This window comes from Sapajus apella, unplaced genomic scaffold, assembly GCF_009761245.1.
Source record: "Sapajus apella isolate SASKATOON/1434 unplaced genomic scaffold, GSC_monkey_1.0 scaffold48, whole genome shotgun sequence".
Taxonomy (NCBI): Eukaryota; Metazoa; Chordata; class Mammalia; order Primates; family Cebidae; genus Sapajus; species Sapajus apella.
The window spans coordinates 4985873-5012383 of NW_022436988.1; the positions used below are offsets into that span (position 1 = coordinate 4985873).

At 39.9% G+C, this 26511-nt stretch overlaps 1 protein-coding gene and 1 long non-coding RNA gene across 10 annotated transcripts in view; one reads left to right on the plus strand and one right to left on the minus strand.

Annotated features, from left to right (window-relative positions):
- The window catches only part of TNRC6C (trinucleotide repeat containing adaptor 6C), a 103461-nt gene extending 78361 nt beyond the window's left edge, over positions 1-25100 (minus strand). For 7 of the 9 annotated variants that reach the window (XM_032241516.1, XM_032241515.1, XM_032241507.1 and 4 more), the window contains exons 1-2: positions 22503-25099; positions 21396-21417 (exon numbers count right to left, since the gene is read on the minus strand). In XM_032241516.1, coding sequence (XP_032097407.1) covers positions 21396-21417; positions 22503-22637 — 157 coding nt within the window. In that variant the 5' untranslated portion in view covers positions 22638-25099. Of the gene's footprint in view, positions 1-14459; positions 17520-21395; positions 21418-22502 lie in introns of those variants that run through there. The other 2 variants (XM_032241514.1, XM_032241511.1) reach the window with 2 other exon arrangements.
- LOC116525582 lies at positions 21559-22139 on the plus strand. The gene is made up of 2 exons (XR_004257733.1): positions 21559-21700; positions 22006-22139. It is a non-coding gene; the product is annotated as an uncharacterized LOC116525582 (long non-coding RNA).
- Positions 25101-26511: the final 1411 nt, after the last annotated feature.

The following is a 26511-nucleotide window of genomic DNA, read 5'->3' on the forward strand; positions in this document are numbered from 1 at the left end:
AGCCTGTTTACACTGCCTCTTCCTGCTTTCTTGCTTGCCTGTCTCCCCTTTATCCTCCTCCTCTTCATGGAAACAGACTATCCAAGGCCATAATTTCTTCCTTGATGCTAAAATCCAAGGCTATGTTAACCTTTATCTTTTGACCCCTAGAGTTGTCTTCATCAGCGATGGCCAGTGTCTCTTCCTGCCTTTCTATTCCTCCATGGCAGGCTGCCTTTTCTCTTACGGCTTTGTTGCCCACTCTTTTATACTTGATACACTTCAAAATCAACATGTCCCATATACTCATCAGCTTTCTCGCCTCACCTTTCTGAGTATTTCAATCTCTCCTACACCTAATCGATCACCAAATCTTGTCATTTCTGTTAAGTAATTTCTATTAATAGCTCCTAAATGCCCTCCACCCTCAAATATCCCTCAATCTCACCCATCTATTTTCATTGCAACTGTTACCATCAGAACCTTTGTCTCTTAGCTTTATCTCTTAGCTGGAGTACTGTTAAGAGACTCTGTTCTAATCCACCATCTACAGTGCAGCCAGTGTGATCCTTCTGAAACGGAGATCTCCTCCCTGGTTTAAAACTTGAGGTCTCATAACACTCTCGGAATAAAATCCAAACCATCTGCACGGTCTACACAGTCCTGCGCAGTAAGACTCCCAGTTCCCCAGACCTAGCTTCAAGGTTCACTGTGTTCAGCTCCCCTGCGAGCTGCTTGCTTCTCATCTAACCACTGTATTTCATCAATTCTATGGAATATTTCCAAACATTTCAACATTTGTGAAATGGGGATGCATCTTATAACTGACGATGAATCTATCAGTTTAACTGGCAATTTTCTTTCTTTCTTAGTGGTATATAAAATAGTGCATAATACAATTGATGTCAGATTCAAAAAACATGGTAATTCTTAGTCATTCTTTAAATATCAGACTAAATGTCACTTCCTCTCCAAACCTCCTATCGCCTAAGCCAGTCTAGGTGCTTCTGACTAAACATCCATAGTACCTGGCATTTAGCACAGTACTCAGCATTGTGTGTATTACTTTTTAAAATGACTGTCTTCTTCTCTAGGCTGTAAATTATGGGAGCATAGTGCCCGACAACAGTTAGTGCTCAATAAATATTGAAGAAGTGGCTGTTTTTCTCAAACATATAAAGTTTAAAAAAATGCAGAGACAGCAACATAATATAAAGAAATTAGTTGATGAAATAAAAAAAATGCCTTGGATAAAATACAAAAACTTTGGATTCACTTCCACTAAGAATATATATGATCTCAACCAAGTAATTTTCATATCCCTAAACCTCAGTTTTCTCATCTGGAAATGAAAGGTTCAGACTAGCTGGCACTCTAAGGTGCCTTCTAATCCTGAAAGAATATGGCTTAAGTGAAGTCCAGAGAACACGATATGCAGTTTTAATTTTGTGATGGCTAGCATTTCAGAGTCCACGGATTTCTTCTTCCCTATGTCCAGCCTGTCTCTGTTCCTAGTTCCCTGGCCTTGATATAGACATGAAATCTTTTTTGTAATTACTTTAGATTGTAAAGTTCTTTATCTTTACATGGAAGGAACATCCATTGTATCTTTTCTTTTTAAGGAAAGATGAAGAATTCATTTGTTAAAAGTTGATTCTTAAGTGTATAGGGGCCTATAAATATGTATTTTCTTCATAGTGACCTTTAGCTAATTATAACAGAAAATCTACTAGGTATTTACCTAAATGAGTTGAAAACTTACGTTCATACAAAAACGTGCACACAAATGTTTATAGCAGCTTTATTCATAACTGTCAAAAACTGGAAGCAACCAAGATGTCCTTGATGTGAATGGATAAACTGGTGCATTCAATTGAACATTAAGTGATTTTTAAAAATGAGTTATCAAGTCATGAAGACAGAGGAACCGTAAATGCATATTGCTAAGTGAAAGAAGCCAATCAGAAAAGCACAGTATGTAGATAACCTACGGTATGTAGAAAAATCTACAGTATGTAGATACTGTATGATTCCAACTATGTGACATTTTGGAAAAGGCAAAACTACAGTTTTGGTGAAAAGGTCAGTGGTTGCCAGGGGAGTGGGGGATGACTATGTGGAGCACAGGGATTTTTAGGGCAGAGAAACTGCCACAATGGATACACAGTATTGTGCATGTCAAAACCCACAGAGTGTACAACACAAAGAGTGAACTCTAATGTAAACTGTGGAATTTTGTTAATCATAATGTTTCAGCCTGGTGCAGTGGCTCATGCCTGTAATCCCAGCACTTTGGGAGGGCAAGGCAGGTGGATCACCTGAGGTCAGGAGTTTGAGACCAGCCTAACCAACTTGCTAAAAATATAAAAATTAGCTGGGCGTCATGGCGCACACCTGTAATCCCAGCTACTCGGGAGGCTGAGGCAAGAGAATCACTTGAACCTGGGAGGTGGAGGTTGCAGTGAGCTGAGATCTTACCATTGCACTCCAGCCTGGGAAACACAGTGAGACTCTGCCTTAAAAAAAAGGTATCAGTACTGGAGCATCAGTTGTATCAAATGTACCATAAAAATACAGGAAACTAGGGGTGAGGAGGAGAGGGAATACATGGGAACTTTGTACTTGCAGGTCAGTTGTTTTGTTAACTTAAACCTGCTCTTAATAAAGCACAAAACAACCCAGGACAGAGAAGAAAACTTGCCGTCTCTTTCACAATAGCAACTTTTCAAATAAAACTGAGAGCTCAGTACATATACACATTTGTATAGCAAACTTAAAACCACTCAGTGTATTTAAAAATGACAATAAGCATAACAGCAATTATTTTTTCACATACTTAACTGCCTCAAAAGTGTTTTTTGTTTGTTTTTGCTTTTTTTTGAGATGGAGGTTTTTTTTGCTCTCTTTGCTCAGGCTGAAGTGTCACAGTGCAATCTCAGCTCACTGCAACCTCTGCCTCCTGGGTTCAAGTGGTTCTCCTGCCTCAGCCTCCCAAGCAGCTGGATTACAGGTGCCTGCCACCATACCCAGCTAATTTTTGTATTTTTAGTAGGGATGGGGTTTCACCACATTGGCCAGGCTGGTCTCGAACTCCTGACCTCAGGTGATACACCCACCTCGGTCTTTCAAAGAGCTAGGATTACAGGCGTGAGCCACAATGCCCAGCCAGGCTCTTTTGTTTGTTTTTTGAGACAGGGTCTCACTTCTGTTACCCAAGCTGGAGTGCAGTGGCAAGATCACAGCCCACTGCAGCCTTGGCTTCCTGGGCTCAGGTGATCCTCCCGCCTCAGCCTCCCAAGTGGCTGGGATGACAGATGCACAACTCCATGCCCAGTGAATTTTTTTATATCTTTAGAGGTGGGGTTTTGACATGTTTCCCAGGCTGGTCTAGAACTCCTGGTAAGTTCAAGAACCTGGACTCAAGCAATCTACTCACCTCGGCCTCCCACAGTGCTGGGATTACAGGTGTGAGCCACTGCACCTGGCTCAAAAGTTTTATTCTAGACTCAACAAATGCTTCTTGGGAAGCTAGGAGTATTGGTTCTTTTACTATGAAATTCAAAAGCAGCAGCAGCAGGAGGGAAGGAGAAGGAGGAAGGAATGAAAAAAGAACTATTAGCAAGCTAAAGAAATTTTTGTGATGAAAAACCCAGTTTCTCTTTTGTAAATAACTGGCATTGGATGGCTAGCTACTATACAAGTCAAAGTACAGTCGTCCCTCAGTATCCAACAGGCTCCAGAAACCCCCTTGGATGCCAAAATCCACAAATGCTCAAGTCCCTGATATAAAATGGGTTATTATTTGCATATAACCTACGCACATCCTCCCTCATACTTTTTGTTGTTGTTCTTAATTTTTAATCTTTTTTAAGAGACAGGTCTCACCGTGTTGGCCAGGGTGGGCTAGACTTGAATTCCTGGACTCAACTGTTCCTCCCACCTCAGCCTCCCAAATAACTGTGACAATAGGTGCATACCACCATGCTCAGCTCTCCTATATATTTAAATAATCTCCAGGTTACTTATAATACTTAATGTAATTTACATGCTATATAAATAGCTGTTATACCATATTGTTTAGGGAATCATGACAATAAAAAAGGCCTGTACATGTTCTGTACAGATGCAACTATCCATTTATATTTCAAATATTTCTGATTTACAGTTGGTTAAATCCATGGATGCAGAAGCCACAGATAAGAAGGACCGACTGCAATTGTACTTTGTACTGACCTGTCATCTTGCGTTTTAAAAAACTGGAAATGTAGAAAATGCACCAGAACTCAAAACCTGATGGAAACAATTAGGCAAGGACTCAGGAGTAAAGCATTTGCGCTGATGGGAACCTTGAAATCATCCAGTCCCTCCCTCAACTGCACAGACCCAGGCTGCCGAGATGATCTGGCTATGATTTACACGCTGCCACTGGGACTAGAACTCACATCTTTGACCGTGCTCTTCCACCATGCTGCTGCTAATCTTTCTAAAATGATCGAAGGACAAATTCAGGGTTGTTTTTCCTCAAAGCTTTCAGAGGAAAAGAAATTCATGCTACAGAAATCAAGTAAGCCAATCACAAATGAATGTTATCAGTCCTTTTTTCAGTATAAACTACCAAATTCTAAGACATTTGAATATGGAATATGTTTTCCTGTGTGCTATCTGCCTGATGCATTATGTGTGTAGTCAATTCTTGTATCTAAGACAGCCTCATTTTTTAAGAGTCAAAGTATTCCTGACCAGTCTTCCCCTTCTACCTTGAATAACTGTTATATGAGTAGAACAGGACTGGCAGGTGAACTAAGAATGCCCCTTATGTTCTTAAAGGATGGGGAAAAAACCCAGAGACAAATACATGACAAAGACCACATATGGCCAGCAAAGTCTAAAATTCTGGGAATGACCTTGATGAGAGTCTCACTGCCCCTGGGCCTCTTTTTGTCCCAAAGGCTAGACAGAGTTGGATCACTATTTTATTTTGGGTAAAATAAATGGTTCTTCAACTTAAAAAATAAATACTTACTATCGGCTCTTTACAGGAAAAGGGCCAGATATAGGGAACAGAAAGCACTTGTAATATTAGACTGTCAGACACAGAAACCCTCTAGAGGAAAAATCCTGGAAATGTATCCCAAAGTCTTGTGTAGGTGTTGTTTTAATTAAAAAAATTATGAATAAATAGGCCAGGTGTGGTGGCTCATGCCTGTAATCCCAGCACTTTGGGAGGCCAAAGCAGGCAGAACACCTGAGGTCGGAAGTTCAAGACCAGCCTGGCCAACATGGTGAAACCCCATCTCTACTAAAGATACAAAAATCAGCTGGGCATAGTGGTGGGCACCCGTAATTCCAGCTACTCAGGAGGCTGAGGCAGACTTGAATCCTAGAGGCAGAGGTTGCAGTGAGCCGAGATTGTGCTACTACACTCCAGCCTGGGTGACAGAGTGAGACTCCATCTCAATCAATCAATCAATAAATTAAATTAAATAACCTATGTCATGTCTTCTCTCCAATTGTGAGAATAATCGTTTTATGATTACTGAATGAAAAATTAAAATGATGCTATTAAGAAAAAACAAGAACATATTAAGTTTAGATAAATGAGATTACTCTTAGAAACGCAGGTGCTTTAACTAACTATACAGTAGCCTTGAGCTACAAGCCCAACAGGATCAGTGAATGAGTACATCTGGCTTGTCTGAATGTGCTGCCCACGCCCTTCCTGTGTCCCTCAGAGACTCCTTTGGTTCTGCTGGTCCTGACTGCTAATGGGCTGCAAGTCCTTGTACTGGTTCTACAGTCCTGGACTCTCTGGAGAGGCTGTCCATGCTCACCATTTTGACCATCATTTCTGTGCTACTGATGCCTGAGTACTGTCTCAGTGTTGACCTCCAGCTCGAAGTGCAGCCTCCTTCTTCAGCTGCCTACTCGACAGTGCTGCCTGAAGGAAGCTTTCTTTCATACTGAACACATCCAAAAGTCAAACAAGAATTTCCTGGTCTGAATCCAGGACCATGTTGGTTGGAAGGTACTGGAACACTTAGGTTTCTCACCTAAGTGAATCAACAATCAACTGGGGAAATAAGACACACAGAGTATTTAAAGTTTATGCAATGGACTAGAAATCTCAGACAGGTGTAGAGAGAAGAATGACCATGTGCTGCCCAGTATAGTAGCCACTGGCCAAGTGTGGCTGTTGTGACTTGATGTCTACATTGAGGTGTGATTATGCTGGATTATAGAGACTTAGTACCAAAAAAAAAGAGAGAGAGAGAGAAATACCTCATTAACAATTTTTCTGTTTTCACATTGAAGTGGTAATATTTTGGATACATCAAGTTAAACATACATTATCAAAAGTAATCCACCTGTTACTTTTTAAGTAATGTAATTAGGCTATTTAAAATGATTTACACAGCTCACATTTGTGGCTTGCATTATTTCTATTGAATGGTGCTGGTCTAGAAATGGCACTGTACTCTTGAAAAAGATAAAGTTTAAGCTAGGTTCTCAGAAGCTGTTAAATTTAAATAATTACCTGTTTTCATAAAGACTGAAAGTGAAACAGAGACTGAGAAACTAGAAGTTGTGACAGCTCACAAGCTTTTTCAAGTGGGAGATTTTCCCTCACAACTATTTACTCTACACTAAAGTACTAGTACATTATTTCACAAATAGAAAACAATGCCGCTAAGCATTTACTCATTAACATAAAGACCAAGGGCCCTGGAGTGTAACACAAGCATGGCACACTCAGTTTACCCACATGCTTGTTCTCACAGTGATATTTCCACCTTGCAACACTAATGCTATGGCTGGTAGTCTACAGGTCATCCTGGACCCTAAGAAAAGAGAAAAGAAGCCTCACTTGGCAAAGCAACAGACAGAAGGAATGGGGAATTCTGACCCAGTTGAGCTGTACCTCTGGGTCTCTTTTACGTTATGTAGTGATAAACCTTCTGTGACTTAAGCCAGTACTTTTTGGATCTTTGAATCAAGAAGCCACCTAACAATCTCAAATGGTAAGTGGAGGATCTCAAATGTGGATCTATTTTTATAACACAGATAAATTAAATGGGCAATTTTGGCCTAGCCATATACTCTTTTCAGATCCTCATTTATGAATCTATCACTGTCCAAAAAAACAGAGTGTCAAAGCAATCCTGACAGTCCCCTTCTTCAGAAAGACTGGACTCTAGGGCCACACCTTGAAGACACGGGCTCACATGGGAACCTATCCTACACATCAGTGTTTTCATGCAGTGAGGGAATACAGGAAGGGAATAGGAACTTGAGCTTCCTTATGATTTTCAACAAATCATTTGTTTAAGAAAAATTAAGATAGCAACCATTTAATAACTACATATTTAATTAAAAAAAAAAAAAACTTTCAGCAAACCGGAAATTTTGGTTACTCTGTGCCTAGTAAGCTTCTGCCTTTGGTTTTTTAATTGAGGGCGACATCTGCTGGTGAAAAGGTAGATGATAACTCTTTATATAAGAAAGCAAGTCTTTTAAAACAATTTTCTTTCCAAGAAATAATTTTCTGCTTTCAGCTAAAATTTTCAGGTAGTTTTATCATAACAGGGCCAAATAGATTCCCACATTTTGCTTTCCCTAAAACCACGGGCTACAGTATGGATACGAAGTTCAGACTGCTATACCTTTAGATTTTGGAGAACTTTATCTTGAAGAAGTTCCTTTTCAGACTTTTCTACATTGTCATCTCTAGGAGACCAAGGGAGAAGGAACTGGCCTTGCTGACCCAGCCTCCTTAGCCTCCAGTCTACCCCTGCTAGGCCCTGCACCTTTTCAAGTCCTGGCTGCAACCCATTTTCTCTGCTTCTTTCCTAGCCATTTTACTTGGCTTGTCTCATCATGCTCAGTCACTTCAATATTGCCATCTGCAACGGCGGAGGCCCCCAACCTTCCTTCCTATTCATACTTCTGTATCATTTCCAGACCGCCTGACACTGCCACATGCAGTCTCAGAAACAGCAATGCGCTCTGTGACCTACTAACGCTAGCATAAGCGCCCGCTGCCACCAAGAATTCCTTACTAACCTGACATGGACTGCCAAAACTCCCCTCTGTAATTGCTTAAAATTTTTCCTGCACTCTGGAATTTTGATGCCATCCAGCTTCTCTTAATCTATGGCCTGGATTTGTAGTTTATAGAGACAGAAGGTACTCATGCATTCAACAAATACAGAGGTTTCCTACAGCTCAGCCTCTTCTAGGCTGGGGCTGCATCCAAGAACAAAAAAGAGATTCCTGGCCCTGTGGAGCTCACATCTCAGCAGAGAAAAAAGGTCAACAATAAACATGATGTGTAAGTAAGACACATGGTTCGTCAGGTGTGAAGTGCTGCAAAAAAAGGAAAGCAGGGTCAATAAGGGCTCAAACTCCTTGTTTTCCCATGCCATCTGCCTATCATCTGCTCGACCCCCCAACACATGTCAGCATCCTCACCAATCCTCCCCTTATTTAGAAAATATTTAATGGGTTCCTATTCTGTGCCAGGCACTGTGAATACTGAGTAATAGAAAAAGATATGGTTCCTGTCCTTACAGTTTATCATACAGTAAAAGAGACATTATCTTTAAAATGATTCCACAAATAAAAATTAAACACTGTTGTACGCATGATGAAAGGAACAGTGGGACAAGAGGACCTAATTTAGGGATTCCGAAAGCTCCTTTGAGAAAGTGACAGTTAAGCTGAGCCTGGAAAACTGTCAAGAGTTATCGAGGTAAACTATGTCTGCGTGTGTGAGTGTGTATGTACCCCATGTCTACAAACTCACTCCCACCAGCCTAGACAGTGCATGGGAAGTTCCCGAAATGAAAAAGAGCTTCTCGCCTTTAGGGGTTGTTTCACAGGAGGCTGGAGAGGGAGGCAGAGACCCTGGAAGGATTTTGGATGGTATCACTTGACCTGTAGCTGGGAGAACACTGGGTGGTTCCACAGATTGACACTCCTCAGTGTTCCCACCTGGCTGCCACCTAGAAACCCTAGGCACAGGCTGCTACAATTGTTAACCCATGGTGAGCTGAATGGCCGTGCAGTCATGGGTTGTCTGAACTCAATAGGCACTTAAGCTTGTCGAGGTCTCTGGGCCCCTGGGCAGGCTCTAGAGCCAAGAGGTTGGGAGAGGAAGACAGCACCACAGCGGTGCCCTCCGTGTTCAGCTCTGCCACCTGAGCAGGAACATAAATGGGAAAAGAAGTTCCCTATGGATCCACCTTATAGTCCTCACCCGGGAATGAACAGAGCAGGGGAGCATGGGGTGTCAGCATGCTGAGGTGCTTCTATCTTAGTCCATCACCCAAGTTATATTACCAAGAAAGTCTTTTCTTTAAAAATTTATTTAGAAATATAAGACATTTTTAAAAAGGCATAAAGACCAAATAATCAACAAATCTCCACGGAACCAATCTCCAGCTTAAGAAATAAAATGTCCCCATTCCACCAAAGCCCACCTATCTTTCCCTTCCTGACTGTGTATTCCACCTTCCCCCCGGCAGAGATCATCGCCATTAAGAATTAGGGGTTTATCAATTCCATACACCTCTCCCGAGAGGTAATGCAGTGGCTAAGAGTATGCACTTGGGGTTGAAACCTCAGCTCTGCCACTTCCTTGCTGGGGATCCTGGGTAAGTTACTTAGCTTCTCCATCCCTCAGTCGTGCCATCCATTTTGTGAGGGCAAGGAGGGGAGGAAGAGGGCTAAGAATCCCTTACTGAGTTCCTTGAGGACAGAATGTTAATCTATGTAAAGAACAGTTCAGAACAGTGACTGCACTTAGTACACAGAGTTTATATTGTAATAGTCCTCCTCCTCTCAGAAGCAATGGAAGCCACAGAAGTGTCTTTGTTAAATTATCATGTTAAAGGAGGAACCACAGAGAATAACCTAAACAAGGGAAGGAGGAAGGCAGAGACTGCACTAATCTAGAAGAGATAATGACAGCTGTACTCAGGAATGGACGATTAGATCTTAGTGTGGTTCTAAACCTCCCCTCTTAATTTGGTTCTCATATATCCAACAGTTTGGAAAGTGTTAGGTGCTAGATGAATGTTAATGAACAGCCATCCCATTATTTTTAAAATGTTTACAAAGCAAGGAGTCAAAGTGGTCTCTCCCACCCACCACCACCTGATACAGGACTGATAAGCCTAGCACACAGTTTACGCAGCCTCCCGGCAAGGACAGCTGAGGCTAGGGATCGGCTCCCCCAATTACATGCAGGTGTATGTGACCTGGTGGGTACTGGCTATGGGAGCCTGTGAGATGGTGGAAGTTTCTGCGCAGGAGCCACATTCCCAATTGCTCCTTTGTGGCTGTGACAGACAGTGTTAGTGCCGCTTCCCTGACCCCTGGTCTGCATCAATGGCACTGTGCTTTGGAATCAAGAGAGCCAGTGGGGCCTCCCAATTCTTCCTGGAGGTAGCAACTCTTCAGGGAACTCTTTGGGGTATCATTTCTGAAGGCACAGGCCAGAGTTTACTCCACTGCAGCCCTTTCAGTGATTTTATACTCACCTAGTGCCCCATATTTTAAATCCATTTCTGCTAATAACTAGAGTAGTTTCTATATTCTTCAGCCAAAATCTGGTTAAGAGCATAGACTTAAGTTTTATTTATTTATTGAGATGGAGTCTTGCTCTGTTGCCCAGGCTGGAGGGCAATGGCATGATCTTGGCTCACTGCAACCTCCACTTCCTGGGTTGAAGTGATTCTCCTGCCTTGGCCTCCCGAGTAGCTGGGATTACAGGCACCCGCCACCATGCCTAGCTAATTTTTGTATTTTTAGTAGAGATGGGGTTTTGCCACGTTGGCCAGGCTGGTCTGGAACTCCTGACTTCAGGTGATCTGCCTGCCTCAGTCTCCCAAAGTCCTGGGATTACAGGCACGAGTCACTATGCCTGGCCCAAGTAGTACATTTAAATCTTCCATCTACCTAGATGACATCACAGTATGTAGTATGAGCTAGGTATACCACTGTTTCCTTATAACGACATTTACTGTTAAAAGGACCCTCAATTAGAATCCCGTGGGCTGCCACTAATAGCCTAAAATATAATGGTAAGTAGGTGTGAAATCGATGAGAGCAGTGTATTTGAAAAGTAACATTTTATAGGCAAATGCTAACTGGAGGGACATTTTAACCCACACATTTTAACACAACATTCTGAAATTTAGATGCACCTTAAAATTGGTGTATAAATGTAACATGGTTTCTTCACTCATGCTCCACCTGTCAACAGAACGTTATTGAATTGATGATATGTCCTATGACTGATGTCATCTCAGAACTTAAGAAACAAGCTTTTGTATGATAAAGCATAGAACTTCTCTGATGCACGGACACCACGCAATGAAAAAAACAGTAAAAAATCAAGCAGTAATTCTAGTCATTTCAGAATATATATTCAAAGATTCAGTTTCTTCACATTTTAAATTTAAATTTACTCAAATATAAGCTTGTTTGCAAATGTGACTATGTAATTGAAGTATTCTCTTGTGCCAGCACAACCATTGATTCCAAGGAATATTTTTGTTATTACCATTTCTTCTGCAGCCTATCCAGCGGCAAACATCAGGGCAAGAAGTTGCCTTAGAACCATGAGATGCAAGCGGAAGACAGCTCTGAGCGCAGAGGGCCCATCTGCTCTGCTCAACAGCAGTCCCAGAGGGACACAAGGCAGTGCCTTCTGTTTGTTCAGTGGATGCTTCTGGCTGATCTATCACCGTGGCAACGTGTGGAGCCCAACTCAAAATGAACACAGACTCATTAACTACAAACTACATTAACTGAGTGTCTGTTGCTAATGAGAAATGCCGTTCAGAGGTATTTTCTATTCTAACATATTACAGTTACCTCTCTAAAAGGTATTAAATTACATGCCACTCTGAATACATCACAGACTAGATAACATAAATGTTAAAAGAAAGTAAAATTATTTTAATAATGACTACTAACAGTAAGAATCATTTCATTAAAAGGCTACTTTGTTTTGGCCCTTGGATACTCCGGCTATAAGAAAATGTACGATTCATCATATATGCAAGTATATCTAAGTTCTTTTTAAACAATAGGCTTATTTACAAGATCAAGTTAGAAAATGTTGGTAACAGCATATGTTAAAGCTGAGTCATGAAGATGTCATTAATGCACACAGGCTCTTCTATAGCCTTCTCATATGTGACATCGATCATAACAATCCCTAAGTAAGGCAACACAGGGGACAAAACATGACGGGCAAAGCGAGTCCACGGGGTACAGAGCTTGTCAGTTTCCCTTAACTCCTCTTGACCACATCTCCTTTCATGCTAAATCATCCTGAACTGAGTAAGCTCTCAGAACAAACGGCAAATCCTAAATCTCATGAAACACAGAAGATTTAAGTGGAATTATGTCTCAAACGTGTTCTCCCAGGAATGATAAATTGTGAAACAACAGTAATCCTAGGTAGGGTATTTTCCCTCTGAAAGTGCAGAATCCCACAACCTGCCAGAAGAGGGAGCCAAAGTTAAATTACTCCAACATTTACTAAGACAAGGCTGGTGCAGGAGGAGAAACACTGGCCATATTTCAAACTGATTTGGAAAAGCCTTCTTATTCTCTTCGGCAAAAAAGCACAACTCCTCTTCAATGCCTCGCATGGTGGACCAATCCCCATCTCTCGCTTTGGCCTCATCTCACACCCTGCTATTTCACAGCGTCCCGTTTGTTTAGTTTGTGGAAAATGCCATACTCCATCCGGCCACAGAGTCTCTACAAATGCTGTTCCCTCTCTATGTAGGAGTGCTCCCTGGCCTATTTTCAGATTCAGTTCAGCATTACCTAGGAATGCCTCCACAATTCCTGACAAGTTCAGGTCCTTTGTTTATGCTGTCATATAGTCGCCATCCCAGTTAGTAAAGGACACAGGTATCAACTGTGGCTGAGATTTATGTCCATTCCTCATAAGACTCAGCTCCATGAGAGTGGGGAAATTATCTCTATTTTATCATTTTCTTCCCACAGCTGTCAGCACAGTACCAAGCAAATAATAGGTGCTCAATAAATATCTGCTGGATCAAATAATTAGCCCAGTTAGTCTCTAAGTTCTGCCCACTCCATCAATCATCACTACCCTTCCCTTAGCTATCCACCACTTAGTCGGTGGAGTCTGAATATGCACTGGTCTAACTGCACCTGATGCCTCCAAGCCCTCTCTCCTCCTCTGTTTAATTCATCTTCAATTCTGCATGTTCTATGATCTTTCTAAACCACAAATCTCATGATGTCACTATCCCACTTAAAACACTCCAATGGCTCCCCCTCTGGTCTAGAAGATCATTTAAAGTCCTTAAGAAGGTATTCAAGGACTCTATGAGCTGGCTTTGCACCTTCCACCTCTCTCAAGAGTTGAAAAGAAGTTTCAAACTCTTTTTTGGATACAATAGCTTGGTAAGAGTGCTCGGTTTTAATGACCTGATGGATGGGTTTAAGATGACTGGTATAAGGCAACCCCTCCTCGTCCTTGCTTTCATAGCAAACTCAGGGCACAAATGGGAGTGGCCCAGCTCCAGTACACACTAACCTCATTCGTATCAGTATTTTCCTTTCCCAATTCTCTCACGTTCTTTTAAAAACAGGTTATCTTTTCTTACAGAGATACAAATATTTGATGAAAAGATGACCACACCTAAATCCTTTCAGGTAGAAGGTGTGAGATAAATCAATCACAACCAACTTCACTGACCACCTGCTGGGTCCTCGCTGCAGCAGCCGCCACCTCACTTAGCAGCTCCTCTGCCGCCAACATTGTGAAATTCATTTCTGTACTTTCCTTAGAGCGCGACTTCTCATACCTGGAAGCACTGGCTCTCTCCCAGCCACTGGACGTGAAATGCATATGCTGCCCTACTGATACCCGGCTGAGATAAAGAAGTTACAATGTGCAGAACATTTTATTGCATTCATTTGCATATACATATATTTGCTTATCTGCCTGGCTCTTCCTACTAAAATATCTCTTGAGAACAGGGAATTTAAAAAAAAAAAAAAAAACAACTTATTTTAGGTTCGGTGTACATATGAAGGTTTGTTACACAGGTAAACTCGTGTCATGGGGTCTGACGTACAGACTATTTCATCACCCAGTGCCCAACAGTGATCTTTCCTGCTCCTCTCCCTCCTCTCACCCTCTCATCTCAAGCAGACCCCAGTATCTGTGGTTTACCTTCTTTGAAAACAGGGAACTGATCTCTGCCATCTAACAGGTATTTATTAGCTGTTTGTTAATTAATAAATTAGCCATCTCTAGGTAGCAAAAGGTGACTTGTGACTAATATTTAGTTCATTTATTAATATAATCTTTAGTTATAGCTAAAAGCTAGATAAAATGTGATTCTATTTGCAAGGCCACATTTTCTGATTACTATTTACAAGTAACTACACACACAGAAGGGAAATGATTGAGGCATGTAGACCACTAAGCTGTAGTGATGAGTCTTTCTGCCCAACTCTAGAGGCCAATTTAGTATCAGAAACCAATCTGGAAAAAGAAAATAAATAACAACGAAAAATGGGCAAAAGACTTGAAAACATACTTCACTAAGGGAGATATACAAATGACAAATAAGCACAAGAAAATAAGGTGCAACATCATTAGTCATTAGATTACTGCAAATTAACACTGTAGTGAGATACCACTACATACCTATTAGAATGGCTAAAATTATGAAGATAAGCATACCATGCATTGGTGAGGATGTAGAACTATAAAATAGTATGAACACGTTGGGAAAGAGCTGTGCAATTTCTTGGAAAATGAAACATACACCTATCATATGATATAGCCATTTTAATATTATGCATTTATCCAAGATAAGTGAAAGCATATAGCCATATAAAGACTTGTACATAAATGTTCAAAGAAGCTTTACTCAATAGCTCAAAAGTAGAAAAACACAAATATCCATGAACAGGATAAAGAACTGTGACGCACCTACACAATGGAACACTGCTCAGAAATAAGAGGGAATGAACTACTGATACACACTAGAGCGTGGAGGGATTCCAAAAACAATACAGGGAGTGAAAGAAGCCAAAGTGCACAGTGTATGAGTCCCTCGATACAATGTTCTAGAGTGGCAAAAAGCAGATCAGTGTTTGCCTAGAGACAGATGGGGGCAGGGTGGGGACAGAAGAGATGGATCAGAAAAGGTCACGAGAACACTTTCAGGAATGATGGATGTCATCTTGATCATGGTGATGGTTTCATAGTTGAATACGTGCCAATACTTGTCTAATTGTTCTTTTAAAATATAATGTCAACAATAAATCAATAAAGCTGTTTTTAAAAAACACAGAAAAGAAACTGAGCTGGGTAAACAAATTATTTCTTAGAAAGCAGATTGTCAGCATCCTTTAGAGTTATAAACTGTAACTCTGTCTAAACACAGAAACTGCCTTTCTGTTTAAGTTTCAGTGACAAGTCATTGAAACAGAGATGTGAACGTTCACTTCATCTGAGACTCAGGAGAAGTGCCCTTGGGAGACGCCCCTGGAACACAGCACGCCGCTTCCAATCGCTAGGCTCACTTCCTTTCTTGCACCATTTGATCAAGAACTTAAACATTCACGTACCTATTTGGAGGTTCTGGCAATACATTTTCACCCTTCTGAATTTACATATTTAAAAATGTCTCATCTTAATACATTCTTTTGTTTCCATGGAAAAAAATTAATATTTACATTTCTCCCTTGGAATTTAACAGTAAAACAAACACTTTAAACATAAAGCAACATAGCTAAAGACAGACATATCTAATATTTCAAAACCTAAAAGATGCCATCCCCTGAAGATACCTCATAGAATAAATTTCCTAGGAATTTTTTCAGCCTTATTTGAAAACACCTTAAATTCCTTCCTAAAACTAATGATTCTACTGATAACAGATGCAGAATACCCATGTCTCCAGCCCCATTATGTGGTTGTAGAAAAAAAAATATGAAAAACATCTATTTCTATGTGTGACTTATAAAACTGGGAAGACATGCTATAAAACTCAATTCTCACTACTTTTCATTTTTGTTGATAGAAAACTTTTTATGTTTCAAATGAGCCTAAGCACACTGCCAATATTTTGTGACTCTAAAACCCTCATCACTCAACCGAAAACTACTGGAAGACCATGGCTTCAACTGACTTACATTATAAATGAAAGCACCTAGAGGTTCTGTTTACCAATTACAAATTGAATGCATGGTAAAGTTTAATACCTCATTACAAAACTGAAATTATACTCTTTACAAGCAGATTAGGATACTAATTAAATGTATGAATTTAGGCTGAACTGGTGGCTCACACCTGTAATCCCAGTACTTTGGATGGCCAAAGTCAGTGGATTGTTTGAGTGTGAGACCAACCTGGGCACATGGCAAAACGCTGTCTCTCTTCAAACAAACAAACAAATAAACAAACAAAAAGTAGCCAGGCACTGTGGCATGCACCTGTAGTCTCAGCTACTTGGGAGGCTGAGGCGGGGGGATCATTTGAGCCTCGGAGGTGGTGGCTGTAGTGAGTTGTGTTCGTGCCACTATACTTCAGCCTGGGTGACAGTGTGAGACCCTCTCTTTCTCAAAAAAAAGTACAAATTTAAATGTATGTGACTTAAAAATCATAACTCATTAATGATAAAAAGCATGAGCCATACTGGGTCATCAAGATACTCACTTTCATACACAGTAAGACTAACTTTGAACTTTTTGTATGAAAATATCTACTTTATGAACTTAAAAAAATCTGGCTAAAACCGATGAATTAAATTTTCACATTTATGAGAATTATCATAATCATTTAAAAAAAAACATACACACTCCTCACTCAAGCCATGAAAACACCCAGAAAACAATACTGAAAACCTAGGCTCACAAGGTCGTTACATCACAAATAAAGCTACTATTACCAGTACCTAAATTAATGGCAGTGACAAAAATAAAGAAAACTGATTACTCATTGCGGTCACAAAACCCATGCCAGTCTGAAGTGACACTTGGACCCTAGTTACCCCACAGAGAGCTACAATGCACAAGTTAACGGCAACAGGATTCTATCTGATTCCCTTTTCCCCCAGTATGGGAGCATCTAGGGTCTCACTAAGGGTAACAGGTAATTGTGTTCAGCAGTCTCTTTCTTTGATCACCAACGCAAAGACAATATTCAGCAGAATTTACAAAGGACTAGTTTGTTTATGAATAGGCTCCTTCAGAGGTTTCCAAATTGCTTGGCGCAGCTCCTGGAAGGAATAGGGATCTGGGAGTGCTAACTGTGGGGAACAGTGGAGAATCCCTATCAATATATATTTATGTATATGAATTCATAGAGAGATGCATTCAAGGATGGCTAACAAACTGTTAACAAGCAAGTTATCTCAGGATAGAGGGATTTCAAGTGAACTCTAATTTCTCTTTAGATAATCTCAAATTATTTTCAATGAGAATATATAACTTTTGTTTTTCATCACAGGAGGCAAAAATAAGAAAAAGTTGAAGGCCAGGCGTGGTGGCTCACGCCTGTAATCCAAGCACTTTGGAGGCCACGGTGGGCAGATCACCTGAGGTTGGGAGTTCAAGACCAGCCTGACCAACATGGTGAAGCCCCGTCTTAAAAAAAAAAAAAAAAAAAAAAAAAAAAGAAAAAAAAAGAAAAAGTTGAATACGACAGCAATCCAAGACTCTCCGAGACAATCAAGGAAAAGGCCTCCAGGTATACAAACATGCCCAGGTTCCTTAGGCGTCCAGGACATCAACCCTACTGCAGGGTTTGTAGACTCAGAGGCATAGAGGAGAATCAAGGACAGGTCAAAAGGAAGAAACTGGTGAAAGCCAAAGTGAATCAACTATTAGAGTGAAAACCCCCAGGGCTGAATAAAAGTATATCTCCTAGCTGCAGAGAAAATGTGCCTCCCATAATCACATCAGGGTAGGATGGGGGTATGAATGTTGGCAACATAGTGTTTCACACAAATATACTCACTTGGCCTGAATTTTAAAAAGAAAATGACCCAAACAAAGACATCACAGGTTAGAATTTGAAAAGAGAGCCAGAAACAAAATTTCTGTTTAGTGATAATTTTACAAAGCAGACTTTCTAGAAATCTACTTTTGAAATTCGTGGAGGGAGCGCAGGAAAGCATGCTACGTATTAGATTAAGATGTTCAAAAAAGATATATTTCTAGTTAGCTTCAGTTCAGCATTAGCCTTTCAAATAAAAATTCATAGTTCAGGCAGGGCGCGGTGGCTCAGGCCTGTAATCCCAGCACTTTGGGAGGCTGAGGCGGGCGGATTACGAGGTCAAGAGATCAAGACCATCCTTGCCAATATGGTGAAACACTGTCTCTACTAAAAAAAGAAAAAAAAATTTAGCTGGGTGTGGTGGCGTGTGCCTATAGTCTTAGCTACTTGGGAGGCTGAGACAGGAGAATCGTTGGAACCCAGGGGGCAGAGGTTGTGCCACTGCACTCCAGCCTGGCCACAGAGTGAGACTCTGTCTCAAAAAAAAAAAAAGAAAAAAAACTTCATAGTTTAAGTTCAATGGTTATAGCCAGATGCAAAAAATTTTTAGCTATAATTAACGCTCTAATGAAGACTTATCTATTAAAAATGGATTAGACTCATTAATATTCTCCAGGAGAAGGTAGAGGGGTATAATAGATGAGCAAGGTATATATTCTAAAAAGTTCCTTGAAAATGTTTAAAACAAATCAAAATTGAAAGCATTTCTGTTACTGAGAAAATCAAGTCAAACATAATGCTAAGTAGGGCACTGCTTTACTAACGCTGCTAGGTGAGTGGTGTGTAACGTTGCAGAACAAGGGAATTTCTAACGGATTTAGTCTAGTTTGAGCTAATTATCAAAACCAAAATTACTCAAACTTCTACAATGTTAATTGATTCAGCATATCATACAATCTAATTTGTAAGTGTAGCCTCTCTCTTAAAAATATCCAACTCTCGGACTCTCTCAAATTGCTAAACACTTTCCTATATTCAAACGACTCAGGCCCTGAGACTTCTGGGTGCTGCCTCATGGCAAATGTGGCCCCTACCCTCATGGACACACAATCTGGAGCAGGGGAGAGAAGTCAAAATGCTAGAATGTTAGAAAAGCATCAATTTCAAGTGTGAACACTAATACTAGTACTATTAACATGTATCCATATGTACAGTCAGCCCAGGCTGTGTCACCCGACACTGTCCAGTCAGAAAGTTGGAATCAGTATTTCTCAGGCAGTGAATTTTGAGTTGAACCAGTAATAACGTAGAGTCTGAGAAAAACATAAACCTTGATGCTGCTAATATTCATCGATGAATTACCTAGCAGTACTGATACATTATTTATAATTCAAAAAGGATTTTTCGTTTAGAAAGACATTAGTTATTATTACAACCCATTCTAAGGCTAGTTAGTAGTTACTGACAAACTATACCCAAAGGAACAGTATTTTACGGGATATAGGAGGAGAAGAGAAAAATCCAGTAGCGTTTAGAGTCAGCAATGAAAATTCTCAAGAGAGGCTGGGCACGGTGGCTCACAACTGTAATCCCAGCACTTTGGCAGGCCAAGAGGGGACAGATCATTTGAGGTCAGCAGTTCAAGACCAGCCAGGCCAGAATGGCAAAATCCAGTCTCTACCAAAAATACAAAAAATTAGCCAGCTGTGGTGGTGAGAGTCTGTAATCCAAGCTACTAGGGGGGCTGAGGCAGGAAAATCACTTGAACCTGAGAGGCAGAGGTTTCAGTGAGCTGAGACTGTGCCACTGCACTCTGGCCTGGATGACAGAGCAAGAGTCTGTCTCAAAAAAAGAGAGAAATTTCTCATCAGAACAGTAATAGAAAATAATAGCTCCGCGTAAAGTGGCGGACAATGTAATTCACAATCACTATTCAGTAATAAGCAATTTGTTACTACTTGAGGAGAAAGCAATGACACGGACAAAGAATATAACTAGTGCTGAATCAGACTGAAAAACCCAAAATTTTGAAAAAAAAGAAAAAAGAAAAAATGGATGATCCAGAACAGATAATTCTATACTTTGAAATGACAATTATTAGAAACCATTGTTTCTCATTCAAGATCATATATTCAAATACGACTATATACCACAACCCTTTTGGACCCTTCTGGAAAAGTATTACGTAAATTCACAGTGCTTCTGAGAGTATGAGAGAAAAACGCCTTTTTTGCTATGCTGTTTTTTAATATTCATGGAACATTAACTCCCTCTCTTCATGTGACTCTAGTCTAGAGGTTCAGAGACCTGGGCTACCTCACGTCTTTTCTTTACCACTAACCAGTTCTTAACCAAGAATCAGCCTCTTAACTCATGGCAGATTATCTGTAAACAAATTCCTTTCCTGTTCAGCTATGAAGTTCAAATGAGATAATATACATAACCTTGACTTTGAAAACTATAAAATGTCACACAAGAGTATTAGCTGTGAGAGTGCATGTCTCTACATGTACAGTTGTGTACATGTGATGGTCCAGTGGAAAATAAAAACTTCAGAATAACAGTTATAGGAAACCTTTTTACTGAGCACCAATTATATGCTAGGTACTGAGCCATTTTCCTGCATGATCTCAATTAGTCTTTTTTTTATATTTTATTTTTCATTGACAAATAATTGCATTGATTTAGTCTTTATAACAGCTTTATGATGTAGGAACCATTCACTACCTTTCTCATTTTAAATATGAGATACCTGAAGCCTAAAGAAATGAAGTAATTTGTCCCAAATTAAACAGAGCTAGTGTATGTGACTCCTGAGTGTGTGCTCTTAGCCACTGGAAAATAACTAAACATACATGTATAACATGAAGAGGCTTGGAGTGTGGCTTTCAGTTCGTTTATGTTGATTGAATCTCTAGCACATCACAGGATGCCTGAGTTACAGCAAAAATGTGTGTTTCCACCAACACCTTTTATAGTAACCAGCAAATTCTGGACATGGAGGATAAAAAGAGAAATCTTTTACATATTAATAAGCAAAGAGGGAATCCAGAAAGAATATACCTTTTTTATTATAAAGGATAGCTGGTAAAGACACATAGGAATCTTAAAAAAAAAATGCTGATATCCTTTGGTTGTTCTTATTCAAACTGAATCAACTTTACCAGTTCAGTCCTGTTTGGTGGAAATGAACCAAAAGAAAATTTAAAAGCATTGTTTGAAAAGCTAACACAACATTTTTCAGGCATTTTTAGATTACCCAAATGCCAGTGAGATGCAGATGTAAAACCGGTGATAAATGAGGAACTTCACAATGAATAATAAAAAGTAGTTTCAAAAGCAGGCTTAGATCATAAAAATTTTGAGACTGCTGTAAATATACCCCCCTAAATATAAATAAACTTACCTTTGGTTTTTTGATCAGCAGCCTGGAAAAAAAAAAAAAAAAGAAACTCTTTAGGAATAATAATGTACAGAATGTACACATCTATGAAAGTTTATAAGCAAACTTTTAACTGAAAATTTTAAAAATGAGTTTTTGTCCAATTAATTTATTATAATTAGTGGGAAAAATGTGTAACTGTCTACATGCCATTGATTACATGACAATATTAATCTAAAGACAAAAAATTCTATCTGGAGCTCATTTAAGTGCTATAATTTTAACAGCCTCTGGCAAGTACACAGTTTAAACTACATGATTAAAACTAGGTGGCCGGGCGCGGTGGCTCAAGCCTGTAATCCCAGCACTTTGCGAGGCCGAGGCGGGTGGATCATGAGGTCAAGAGATCGAGACCATCCTGGTCAACATGGTGAAACCCCGTCTCTACTAAAAATACAAAAAATTAGCTGGGCATGGTGGGGCGTGCCTGTAATCCCAGCTACTCAGGAGGCTGAGGCAGGAGAATTGCCTGAACCCAGGAGGCGGAGGTTGCGGTGAGCCGAGATCGTGCCATTGCACTCCAGCCTGGGTAACATGAGTGAAACTCCGTCTCAAAAAACAAAAAAACAACTAGGTAAGAACAAAGACAAATGGCGTAACTTGGTATTTTAAATGCCATAAAATTCGAGCTTGAGTATAAAGTTTACAGTAGGGCTTTTATTTTTCATCTTTACTAATAGGATTTGTAAAAGAACATTTGCCAAAGCTACAAAAAAACAATTATTTCTAGCTTTTCGAATAAGATCACTTGCATGGCCCTTTCTTCATTTATTGGACATGACTGTTCAAGACAGTTCATTTTAAGTAGAATAACATGGACACACTTTGCTACCACAAACCAAAACACAGCTTCCCTAAAACATAGCTCTAATATGCCGAGTTCTAATTAGACATTTAATGGCTGTCACCTGTATTTATTTCACCAGTAGGATATCTATTTATTCGCTAATTATAGACTTGGCATATTGATTTAAAAAGTAACAGAATGAAACTTTGTCATGTAATGGTTATGATGATACAAATGAGACACAAAATGATACAAAGACAATGAAGTAGAAACTTCAAGCAAACCTTTTTCTGAGCACCTTCCTTCTTTTTCTTTTCTTCCTGCTTTTTCTTTTTCTTTTCTTCCATCAAACGTTCCTCTGCTTGTGTTTCTTGCTCTTTCTCCCTATTAAACAAAACTAGTGTAAGTATAATGATCATGTTAAGTCAAAAAATGAAAAAGCATTAGCTGCTCAAAGTTTAAGTCAGAATTTTGCATATGGGATACGGGGGGACACTGTGAGGCATTAGAGAGGGATACTTCCCAGCAGCACAGCAGGAAGTGAGTGACTGGCTGTCTTACATTCAGCCCACACTGTAGAGCACCAGCCTATCATGAGGCATTGTGTTGGGGATAAGGGCACAATATCGCGTAAGATACAGCTTCTACAGTCCAGCCCCCAGTATGTATTTGAGAAATACCGACCAGTATATTACTTAAAGTGCTACCTCAGGGACCACCATCATTAGAATCATTGGGGTGCCTATTAAAAACGTAGATTCCTAGTTTCCACCGTAGCACAACCAAATCAGAATCTTTGGAGGTGATTCTTACGTACACTATAATTATGTTTATTTGATAAGCTAATTTTTTTTTTAAAAAACAAAGATTCCCACACAGCATGGTGAGCTACCATAAAGATACACTGGAACACAACATAGAGCAATTCTACTCAGAAGAGGTCACAGCAACCTATGAGCTAGCGCTGAAAACTTGAAAAAGTTTTGGCTGCCATAGGGTGTTATGCCAGTGATTGATTTATTGACTATTTGCTCCAAAGTCACCCTTAAACATTTGCTCTGCAATAATGACCGTGCTCCTTTCAACATTTCTCTTCTCAGTGAGTACAATGCGGAGCTTTCTCAGTAGAGGGCACCCTAGGGACACTGCAGGAGGAAACAGCCCTTCTGATTCTAGCTGCTAAGACAAGTGAGGGTAGGCGTGTAGGTGTGAGGCCACCATCCAATGGCTCCAGCCATGGGCCCAGCATGGGTGGTTTCTCAGCAACCTTCTAGTTCTGGTGTGGTCTAGTGTCACCTTTCTCATGACCATCTCAACATAGACATTGAGGGCCCAGGTCTCCTGCCACTCACCCCATCCACAGAGTTGTCCCTTGTGATCCTCCCTAGCCTTGGAGGGGGGCCTCCTTCCAAAATTGGTCCTTCCATATAGTTTTCTAGAGTTACCTTTTTCTCACAGTTTAATTATTCCTTTTATTAAACTTTCCTTGTTTACATCACTGTGGTTTCTAAATCCCAAATGGACCCAGACTGATACAGGTGGGAAGGACTTAGACCACGCAGAAGGAAAAACATACACAAAAGTATTAGCAAAACATCATCATCTATCCATTTATGTTTTGAATTTATTAATTTTGGTTTGTTTTTAATGTGTAAATGTGTTTTCCATATAACTACATGCAAAAGGAATTTCAATCTAGTGTTAGTTTATCCATATTTAAGTAACTATCATAATAAAAATAATTTAAATTACATGATGGTGGGTATGTCTTAATGAGTATTTTTCTTTAAACAGTAGGTCTCAGTCTTTGTCCTTCAGAATTAACTGAAAAGCTTCAAAAATATCCAATGTCTGCAACCCATGTCAGGGAAATCTCTGGGAATGGAACTCAAGCACTGGCAGTTTTTTAAAGCTTCTAGATGTGACTCCATTTTCAATCAAGGTTGAGAAACATTGTTTTTAAAGAAGGTGTGCACATGTATCCAGTTTGGAAAATGATTATTCATCATTTTAGATGATACTTTCCAGGAAAGTTTTCATGTTAAAAGGCACAGAAACACTACAAAGTCTGCACTTACAACCTTTTTATAAGGGACAGGCAACGCTTATGAGTGATGGCTGTGCTATTATCAGGCTGAAGCCAAAATCTAGGGGAAAAGAGGGCACAAACCAAGCACACAGTAACTGCCCACTGCTATTGTTATATTTTCTTCATCTACAGCACAATGAGATCCTTAAGCTATCTCCCAATACTAAGCTTAATAAAGTAGACAAGTACAAGCTATGTTTTAAAGGATATTTAACAAATGGAATAAACATAATTTTTGCTTAATTCTATTAATCTACAAATTAGTAAGAGCTAGCTATTCCTCCAGCAACACAGTTCAGATTTTACTTTAATGGTAAGATAGAACGTTGTAAATAAAGAGCCCATGTAGCTATGAGATCTTACACTTTCCTACCTGGGTTCGTGTTTAGATGACAAAGCCTAATTGAGATGTTTACTCTTTAACAAAGTTTCTCTAATGTCCCCCTAGCTAGCAGTAATCTCTTTTAGCTCCCATCTTCAGTGTTCAATTTCTGCTATTTTTCATTAATAATTTTTTTTTAAAAAATCAACATCTAATCACATTTTTACTTTATAAAATAGTTTTTGGGTATCTTTAAGAAACTTCTATGACTATACATGTATCTATTTCATACTATTTATTCTTTTTTGCACTGTTCTTTTTCCACTAAATGATATACTGCAATATGCATGGGGAGGCTAAGTTTGTTCCCATCTCTACATGGTATGATTAAGGTTGCTATTTTTTGACTTACTTTATTTTTTTTGAGACAGGGTCTCACTCTGTAGCCTAGGCTGGAGTGCAGTGGCACAATCTTGGTTCACTGCAACCTCCACCTCCTAGGCTCAAGCCATTATCCCACCTCAACCTCCTAAGTAGCTGGGGTTACAGGCGTGTGCCACCACGCCCGGCTAATTTTTGTATTTTTTGTAGAGACAGGGTTTCGCATGTTGCCCACACTGGTCTCAAACTCCTAACCTCAAATGACCTGCCCAACTTGGCCTCCCAAAGTGCTGGCATTACAGGTGTGAGCCACCAAATCCAGCCTAATTTGAGAACTTAACAGTTTAATTCCTGTATCGATGACTGTGGGTTTGGCTCTCACCTGCATCACTATTTTAAGTCAAATCCATAAACGGCATTTGCCTTATAAAGAATCTGTAAATGTGGCCAGGTGCAGTGGCTATTTTCTACTCTTTGTTATTGCTTCTATTTTGAGGGTGCTTGATTCAACTTGATCTTCTAATCTTTCTACTGAGTTTTTTATTGTGATCTTTAAAATTGTTGATAACTTTCTTACGCTCTTGAATGCTCCTTTTCCACAACACCCTGTTCTTGTTTTAGGTATGCAAAATCATCTCTATTCTTTTTTCTGAAAATCTTCTTAAGTTTTCTGCATATCTATGTTTCTTCTCTGGATGCTTCTTCCCTTAGAGATTCTCTGATCTGAAAGCCTTTCCTCAACTGTGTAGTCATCCTTGGTTGTCTGTTCAGGCACTGAAATTCCAATTAGGAGCTTTGTCTGTATGGGCTGGATTTCCTTCACAGTGGGTTTTGCTTTAGGGATATTAGGTAGGGAACTGGCTGTTTTACTAGTATAGCCTCAAATGCCAAAACATGCAGTTCCCCCCATCCCCTCGATCACCAGGGTGCTTTATCTATAGTATTAGCTACTAGACCCTAACCACCCAGAATTGCTCCACTGCTGAAATTGTAGATGCAACTATCCTGCATTCTGACCATAACTTCCTATTCTTACCACTATTTCCACAGCACCTGTTCTTTGTCCTCACTGAATCCTTCTACTTTCCGACTCTTCCATTTTGCTCTGAGCTATTTTAATCAGTTCTTTTCCTAGAGAGCCTATACCTCAAGTCCATCTCATATGTTTACTAATTCAATCATCAGCAAACTATACAACTAACATGTGCTATTTATTGTGGTAAGCACCAGGGATGAGAAGAAGGATGGAGGTAGGCAGGGACTGATTAATTTAATAAATAATTTCTGAACAATAGCTTTGTTTATTTTTATAAACAGAGATGGGGTTGTACTATGCTGTCCAGGCTAGCCTCGAACTCCTGGCCTCAAGTGATACTCCCACCTTAGACTCCCAAAGTGCTGGGATTACAGGTGTGAGCCACCGCATCCAGCCTGAACCATAGCTTTGTAAGTGCTCTGAAATTATAGCAGGAAGCAAGATAAGAATACATATACTTACAAG